The 9362-nt window shown below is 47.2% G+C and overlaps 1 protein-coding gene across 3 annotated transcripts; it reads left to right on the top strand.

Moving 5' to 3' along the window:
- The first annotated feature begins 201 nt into the window (after positions 1-201).
- On the top strand, positions 202-5808 carry c19h1orf216 (chromosome 19 C1orf216 homolog). Of its 3 annotated transcripts, none has more exons than XM_029735670.1 (2): positions 202-435; positions 4292-5808. In XM_029735670.1, the coding sequence occupies exon 2, from the start codon at positions 4338-4340 to the stop codon at positions 5415-5417; it is 1080 nt and encodes a 359-aa protein (XP_029591530.1). In that variant the 5' UTR covers positions 202-435; positions 4292-4337; the 3' UTR covers positions 5418-5808. The 3 variants fall into 3 exon arrangements, with proteins under 3 accessions (XP_029591530.1, XP_029591529.1, XP_029591528.1); XM_029735669.1 differs by lacking the exon at positions 202-435 and adding an exon at positions 961-1474; XM_029735668.1 differs by lacking the exon at positions 202-435 and adding an exon at positions 1524-1625.
- The last annotated feature ends 3554 nt before the right edge of the window (positions 5809-9362 follow it).

Genomic DNA, 9362 nt, shown 5'->3' with positions numbered 1-9362 from the left:
GGTTATGTGAATTATATTAATCGGGCCTGACCGATCCACAATATCTAGAGGACAAAGCCGATTTATTTTACTGCCAACCGAGAAGAGGCTAGAATAATTGACCAGAAATATGCACTCTTTCACTCTCCGTGATGCATTCCAAGGGGTGGAACGTCTAACTAAATGTATGGGGGTTCGTTTTATTTAGCGTGTCTTGGTCGATTTGACTATCTCTGTTAGAGAAGAGAAAGCTGGAGGTCCTCTCTCAACTCTGGTTCTCAGTACAGTATCTGCCGTTATGCATTGTGGTGTTGTGAGCTGACAGTATAGCCATTGGTCGCTCCCCTCGGCCACTGTCACAGTAAGGACTGGTGTTGCTGAAGATGAAGCTGAACTGAGGGAAGTGGGTCATTACTTGGGGCTGTGTAAAAAATCTAGCAAGGTCTTATTCGCTAGGTAAGTCGTGCTCTTTTTTATTAAATGCTGGCGTGTGAGATGGGTGGTTATGAGTTGCCTCCGTTGCTCTGTAACCGAAGCACAATATTTATTTACCGCCCCAAGGGACCTCGCGGATGACCATGCGTCTGAACATTTGGTTCACATGCACCGCAGCACGCGCTCTCATTGTTTCTTTTTGTATGTCTCGCAATGTTTCTATTTTCCGGCCTTGTAGCTATCTGTTTCTCTGTATCGGTGTCCTGCTCCACGGTTCTGTGTTCAGTTTTGGAAGATAGAAATGATTTTGCATGTGACGAGGCCGCGGGCGGCCGATGTGTTTGATGTATTTTTCATGTGCTTAGGCTACTATTGAACGATGGGGAGGAGGGGGACAGCCTGGAGGTGCGACACTTGAATGGGGATGTTGTTGAAGTGGAAAGGGTTTGAGGGGGGAGATGGGGTGAAGGGGGGGCGAGGGGGACTTTCGCTCTTCTGCCGCCAGCGACTGCATGTCAGGGAATGGGGAGGGAGTATACTTGCAAAGTCTGTCTGATGTACCATACCTCCCACCCGAAAACACACTCACGAAAACACACGAAAACACAGGCGTTCTCAATGATCTAATACCGACATATACACAGTCGTCAGTTTAAAGCGACACAGTGCAACAAATAGCAGTCTGTCTCACTTGACAACAGTGTGAGCATTTGTTATAGGTAACATTTGAGTAGCCTATAAACAATTGTTCGTTTGTGGCATATACTTTTCTCGTCGTACCTTCCCTTTAAAAAAACAAAGATATGATGAGACATTCCAATGTAATTTCTGCAGCACTCTTTCTGAAGTTTCCCTTCTACCTTCCCTGCCCAGTTTAAGAAGTGAGTCATTGGGTAGGCTAGCAGTATATTCTATCAGAGCGCTAGAAGAGAGTTGGTGGGATGGATAGAGATTCTGGATAGAGCGGTGATAAACATCACATAGGAGGGGTCGACCGGAGGAGGTGAAATACGGAGGGCGCCGAATCTAGTTCCTCTACGAAGCACTTGTCTACCAAACGGTAAGACAAGGCCCTCCTATGAATCAATTCACACATTTGTCAATCAGAATTATTATGCAACCGGTGAATGAAATAAGGAATGGTAAGGTTGTTTCGTATGAGTGGGAGAGTGGTTATCGCTAAGGCCGAGAGAGGAGAACTCGGATATGGGGTGAGCTGATAGCGCTGCTGCTATAGGGCTATGCTATTACGTAACGCACAATGGAGATTCATTCATCTTTATATTAACTTCATAAAACCGCGTTTTTTTACGACATCTGTTTTTCTCAAACCATATTATGTGGCCTATGTAGGACAATATTACATCCCGGCGCTTTGTGTCGTGAGATCTATAGCCTATAATAGTCTATATGCTTTCATCGAGCATCGTCGTTCGTTCATAACATTTCAAATCTATTTCAGAACTTATTATTAAAAAGGAATGTTCAAGCATTATGCTGTTTAGCTTCAAAGCAGGTGGTGTATTGAGAACAAACAAACGCATTAGACTAATGGTGCATCCCGTAGCTGACAGCGTTTATACTGTGTAGTTTAACATAAGCTAAAAAAAAAGGATGGACATGCGTTTTATTGTTGGGCTATTGCAGGAACCACAAACGAATAGAAAACATAGATTAACATGTTATATCTCATCACCTAAATGTCGATTTTACTTGATAACTTAATGCACAATAATCGAGCGTCAATATTTACATGGATGCCAGTGGCGCGCACGACCCTGGAACGTTAGTTGCTGTCCTTCAGCACAACGTGCCTGCGCATAATGGGAGAGAGCGGAGAATGAGTGACAGTACCCCGAAGTCAGGATTAGAGAAATTTCCGTTCAGAGGAGACATGTAAATATTTGATGGTAATATAAGTGGAGTGCAATTGGACGCACTGAGCAGTTCCTCTTTACCATATTAGAAAAATAAGGAATAGGAGTGATGGCTAGAAGATTAACTGGTATTAGGCTAATCTCAAACATATTGTGAGTTATTCAGCAGCATACAGGACTGAATCAGGAAATGAGGCAGGAGTTATCAAATTATAGCATGCAGATTTATCTAAATTGTAGGCTAACTCAGGGATTAGCCTTGAAACAATTGCTTTAACTAACTTTCACCAGAGGAGCAAAATGCCTTTTATGCTCGCTTTGAGGCAAGCAACACTGAAGCATGCATGAGAGCACCAGCTGTTCCGCTCTCCGTAGCCAATGTGAACAAGACCTTTAAACAGGTCAACATTCACAAGGCCACGGGGCTAGACGGATTACCAGGACGTGTACTCAGCATGCCCAGATCAACCGGCAAGGGTCTTCACTGACATTTTCAACCTCTCCCTGACCGAGTCTGTAATACCTACATGTTTCAAGCAGACCACCATAGTCCCTGTGCCCAAGAAACTGAAGTTAACCTGCCTAAATGACTTATCGCCCTGTATCACTCACGTCTGTAGTCATGAAGTGCTCTGAAAGGCTGGTTATGACTCACGTCAACACCATCATCCCGGAAACCCTAGACCCACGCCAATTCGCATACCGCCCCAACAGATCCACACATGACGCAATCTTAATCGCACGCCACACTGCCCTTTCCCACCTGGACAAAAGGAACACCTATATGATAATGCTGTTCATTCACTACAGCTCAGCATTCAACACCATAGTGCCCACAAGGCTCATCACTAAGCAAAGGACCCTGGGACTAAACACCTCACTCTGCAACTGGATCCTGGACTTCCTGATGGGCAGCGCTCAGGTTGTAAGGGTAGGCAACAACACATCTGCCATGCTGATCCTCAATGCTGGGGCCCCTCAGGTATGCGTGCTCAGTCCCCTCCTGTACTCCCTGTTCACCCACGACTGCGTAGCCAAGCACGACTCCAACACCATCATTAAGCTTGCTGACGACACAACAGTGGTAGGCCTGATCACCGACGATGATGAGACAGCCTATAGGGAGGAGGTCAGAGAACTGGCAGTGTGGTGTCAGGACAACAACCTCTCCCTCAATGTGAGCAAGACAAAGGAGATGATTGTGGACTACAGGAAAAGAAGGGCCGAACAGGCCCCAATTAACATTGACGGGGGTGTAGTGGATAGGGTTGAGAGTTTCAAGTTCCTTTGTGTCCACATCACCAACAAACTATCATGGTCCAAACATATCAAGACAGTCGTGAAGAGAGCACGACAACACCTCAGGAGAATGAAAAGATTTGGCATGGGTCCCCAGATCCTCAAAAAGTTCTACATCCGTACCATTGAGAGCATCCTGACCGGTTGCATCACCGCCTAGTATGGCAACTGCTCGGCATCCGACCGTAAGGCGATGCAGAGGGTAGTGCGTACGAGCTGTACATCACTGGGGCCAAGTTTCCTGCCATCCAGGACATATATACTAGGCAGTGTCAGAGGAAAGCCCAAAAAATTGTCAAAGACTCCAGTCACCCGTATCATAGACTGTTCTCTCTGTAACCACACGGCAAGCAGTACCGGAGCGCTAAGTCTAGGTCCAAAGGGCTCCTTAACAGCTTCTACCCCCAAGCCATAAGTCTGCTGAACAATTAATCAAATGGCCACCCGGACTATTTTTATTGACACTGCTGTTACTCGCTGTTTATTATCTATGCATAGTCACTTTACCCCTACCTACATGTACAAATTACCTCGACTAACCTGTACCCCGCACATTGACTCGGTACCGGTACCCATTCATTATTTTATTACATTTTTTACATTATTTTATTTATATTTTCTTAACAATTTTTTGTTGGTTAAGGGCTTGTAACACGTGACAAATAAAATATTCTCTTTTCTCTGTCTCCTTTTCTAAACAGTAAATCTCAGTCAAGGTCAAGAAGAAGTGAGTTTCAGCCAAGGAAAATGCTTCACCAGAACCAACCCGTGAATCCCCAGTACGGAGACCAGGGAGGCGGCTCCTCCTCACTGCTGATACTCAGCAACAACAGCCAGCCTCAGGAAGGCAACAGGAAGCAAGGCAAGAAGGACGGCAACTTCAACTTCCTGGGTCAAGACGATGACATCATGATGGGAGGGGACGAGAACCGCAACCAGGTACGTCCTCGTAACCTGGGCTTGTTGGGCCTCGACCAGCCCCACCCTCCCTCCTCCTCTTCCAACCACTACGGTCCAGGGCCCCTGTCCCCACTGTCCCGTCTTCCCTGTTGGAGCCCCCTGGAGCCCCTGCCTGAGATTGAGAGCGGAGACAATGGGTACAGAAGAGTCCCCCCCGACGGCGCAGAGGAGGGCAAAATGCAGGAGGAGATGGGGAGGATGAGCGATGCCGAGAAGGAGAAACAAGAGCTGAGGGGAGGCAGCATGAAACAGGGAGTGGTGGTGGAAGAGGAGGAGGTGGAAGTGGAGGATCCAGAAGAATGGGGCAACAGCGACTCAGAGTTTGAGTTCAGGTCCAGCGGCAGCCTGTCCTCTCTCAATATTGAGAGTGGAGGCGAGGGGGCTGGGATGGTGGGGTGGGATCGCATTGGTGTGGGGGAGCCCATGGCCAACCATCACCAGGGGAGCGACCAGGGTACCCCTGTTGTCTCTGCAGACCCACTTACCCCCTCTTTGACCAGGAAGTGGGACGACAAGATGGAGAGGACAAGGAGCAGCAAGCCTCTGAGAACGGGGAACAGCCTGCTTGTCGGGGGAATGTTGTCGGACTCGGACACGGACTGCGGTGAGCTGCCTGAGCTGGAGGAAGCCGTGTGGACCATGAGGGACCGTGAGCGCTTTAAGGCCCAGGAGATGGAGAAGCACCAGGTCCAGCTGACCATGTACCGCAGGCTGGCTCTGATCCGCTGGGTTCGCACCCTGCAGGGCCGCGTCCAGGAGCAGCAGAACCGCCTACAGTCCAGCTTTGACGTCATCCTCGACCACAGGAAGGAGCTGCTGCGCATGGGCGCTGGCACCACTGCAACTGCCACCACCAGCCAATCGTAGAGCAAGAAGGAAGAGCGGAGGCCATAACAGGAAGTGGTCACTAGCAGAGACAGGACAATATTTGAAGGGGAATACAAAGGCATTGTTGCCATTGGCGATGGTTATTGTACTTATTTTGTCCCAGGCTTAACTTTCCCTGAACTAGACAATCTCCAAGCCTCCTCTGAGATTTTACTCTGTTGTGGTGTTTTAATAAGTGGATAATGCAGTTTGTTTTTTAATTATTGGCGTCCTACCCTGTGTCGCTTTCCAAATATATCCAAGTCACCTTTCTTCTTGAGAGCCAGGATACCTTTTTTCACCCTAATCCCGCCAATCTATCGAAATATATAACATATTATATGAGAGTTTAATAAGAGTTTAATAAATGCTTGTATCTTAAAATGTTCTATATACGTGTAGACTGTGCTATTTTATTTGTTGCTATAACTGTGATATAATCCATGCCAAAAAATATTCAAAGTACAACATATGAGGTGAAATGTTTCTTCTCCAGTGGCATAATACAATTGTTTTAGAGTTATTTGTGTCTCGATAGTTGATCATTTATAAGGCTAGGAAGATGTTGGGATTTTACTAGTCTATTTGCACTCTTCGCACAGTATAAACCCCACATCAATGTTAGGTCAGCATACAAAGAAAAGTGTGGATTAGCAGCATATGAGAACAAGTAGGCTATGTCAGATAGCTTATATTGAACACATGCTAAACCTAAGCTATAGGCCGTTCGTTTAACATACACTAGATCACAAAAGTATGTGGACTGGTCCCCCCTTTGCTGCTATAACAGCCTCCAATCTTCTGGGAAGATGTTGCAGGGATGTGTGTCCATTCAGCCACAAGAGCATTAGTGAGATCGGGCACTGATGTTGGGCCTGGCTCGCAGTCGCCGTTCTAATTCATCCCAAAGGTGTTCGATGGGGTTGAGGTCAGGGCTCTGTTGCAGGCCAGTCAAGTTCTTCCACACCGATCTCGACAAACCATTTCTGTATGGACCTCGCTTTGTGCATGGGGGCATTGTCATGCAGAAACAGGAACAGGCCTTCCCCAAACTGTTGCCACAAAGTTGGAAACACAGAATTGTCTAAAATGTCATTGTATGCTGTAGCGTTAAGATTTCCCTTCACTGGAACTAAGGGGCCTAGCCTGAACCATGATAAACAGCCCCAGACCATTATTCCTCCTCCACCAAACTTTACAGTTGGCACTATGCATTGGGGCAGGTAGCATTCTCCTGGCATCTGCCAAACTCAGATTTGTCCATCGGACTGCCAGGTGGTGAAGCGTGATTTGTCACTCTAGACAACACATTTCCTCCGCTCCAGAGTCCAATGGCGGCGCACTTTACACTACTCCAGCCGACGCTTGGCATTGTGCATGTCGATCTTATGCTTGTGTGCAGCTGCTCGACCATGGAAACCCATTTCATTAAGCTCCCGACGAACAGTTATTGTGCTGACGTGGCTTCCAGAGGCTGTTTAGAACTCGGTAGTAAGTGTTGCAACCGAGGACAGATGATTTTTAGGCCCTACGTGCTTCAGCACTCGTTAGTTCCGTTCGGTGAGCTTGTGTGGCCTACCACTTCGCGGCTGAGCCGTTGTTGCTCCTAGACATTTCCACATCACAATAACATCACTTAAAGTTGACTGGGCAGCTCTAGCAGGGCAGAAATTTGAGGAAAGTTTGGAAAGTTTGCATCCTATGACGGTGCCACGTTGAAAGTCACTGAGCTCGTCAGTAAGACCATTCTACTGGTAATGTTTGTCTATGGAGATTGCATGGCAGTGTGCTCTATTTTATACATAAAGCACTAATAGAACAGTTAAAGCCTCTGTATTCGTTGTTGAAATATATAAATTTCAGCCTCTGGTCCATGACCTTTCAGTACAATCTTCTATTTATCAGAAGCACAAAGTTCGTTTGTATCGCCTCATCATGACTGTGTTCTGTTGGTGGTGTGATAGCCCTGTGAGGACCAAGCATCAATCTTTATAGGCATGGTTACTGCGTCTCTCGTCGCTGCGGGCAGGGAACGTCTAGCAGTGTTGTGTGTGTCTGTGTGAGTGCTTCCAGAGATACCAGCCTTCGCCAACTAATCTGCAGTCTGAGTTGAGCTGGTTCTGCAGGTTACGGTCCCTCGGGGAATCTTTCAGTTTGCGCCCCGGGGCCAGGCGGTCCTATCCGGCCGGGTGAGCAGCCGCCGGTCCAGTCCCGCAATATGAGCCAAACCCCGGGGCAAGTTTGGGATAATCCTCGGTTATACCTCCGAACTCCGGGCGCTCAGGCTTATGTTCTAAAGCTTATCGCCTCTCCTGGACGCAGGCATGACAGTGAACAGAGAATTAACATATTTATATGTTGTTTATTGGTTTTTAAGATGTGTGTATTTAGGGCATCAAAAGGGGAAGCGGCTGGGATAACACGTTTGTTCTGTTTTTGTCCTGCCTGTGTACAAATACCGTTTCCAAAAAGCGCAGAGAAACAAAACATCTTGAGGACATACAATCCCCATGATGTAGTTAGGCAGGCAGTGAAGTTAAAATGCAAAGGGACATTTTACCTATAGGCCTGTAGCCTATAAAATTAGATGGGATGGAGTTGTTATTCTGTCTTGTTAGCTGTTGGCCTCAACTCCACAAAGGGCCAATTCAAGCAAATGTCTCTTTTGTGTCTGTAAGGAAAAAAGTGTTATTGGATGCACATTGTATCTCAATTTGGGATTCTGCGCTGTGTCTAACGTTAAACACCGTGACCTCACCCTGAACACATCTCTTCGTCTCAGCGACACTGTATAATAGGTTTGCCACACGGCGGGACACGAGGCATGTGTGATGGAGGTCCTGCTGGGCGCGAACAGCGGCACAGGCGAAAGAGCACCCCGCCCGGGGAGAAGCACACGCACGGGAGAGCTTCGGGACGCGCCACCGTCTCTCTCCTTGAGCAGAACTGCTAAAAACGAGCGAAGGTAACGTTAGCAACGCAGTTTGAGGCGTTTTCTCCCAAATTAGAGAGGTGCACACAGCTGTGCCTGGTGTCATCCAAGTCGGTGTCAAGTGTTTCCAAGTATGTGTGACCCTGCGATATTCGCGAAATAACGATCCACCAGCTCATTACACTCCAACAATTGAATGTATGGAATTTACGTTTCAAACTGTTGTGGCCATTGTGTGGAGACATTCTATCTGGCAACTTTGCGCGCATTTGGGCATAACTTGGGATTTCGATAGTAGTGGTGTTCTGCCTAAAACGCGAACTAATTAAGCTATATTTTATATCAATGATATTGCCTTCATTTAGCCTACCCCCTGTATTTCTGAAAATCCTGAATTAGTCAAGGTCAGGCTAGTCCATCCCATGCGTAGTGATGCCATAACGCATGATGGTCATTTTCAATGATTTGCCTATTGACGTGTTTTCTTTCCCATCACTCGGTCATGTCTTTTTCACACGACAATGACAACAAGCTAAACCCACCATGACACAGTATCCTACAGTTGGCCTATAAAACGGGGTGAAATAAGAACTCTATTTTAGTCCAGCAGAGGGCGACTCTTCATCACATAGCTCCTTTTGTCGCTTACGTTTAAAAATTAAAAATCAAATAGCGTGTTAAGAACACAAGGGGGCACTCTTCTGCATGACCCAATGAAGTAGCTTCAGTTCAGCCCGTGTTTTGTGAGTTGGACATATAGACCCCTACTACCCAGTGCTGTCTGATGAGTCCATAGAGCAGACTCTCTCTCTCCCCTCTCTTCTTTCTCTCCCTGTCTTCCCTCTGCCTGATGTAGGGTGACAGTGTGCTTGCCCCCAGCACTCTGTTGGCGTGGAAACAATCAGCTTTGACATAAAGGGGGTGGTGGGGGATTGGGGGGAAGGAGGGCAGGGGGGCTGCGGCCTGCGGGCTGTGTATGATGAACTGGATAGAAAGACCTGTCGCCAAAAGAG

The sequence above is a fragment of the Salmo trutta genome, chromosome 36, assembly GCF_901001165.1.
Source record: "Salmo trutta chromosome 36, fSalTru1.1, whole genome shotgun sequence".
Taxonomy (NCBI): domain Eukaryota; kingdom Metazoa; phylum Chordata; class Actinopteri; order Salmoniformes; family Salmonidae; genus Salmo; species Salmo trutta.
Note: the sequence above shows the minus strand (reverse complement) of the source record. Positions and strands in the feature narration are given on the sequence as shown.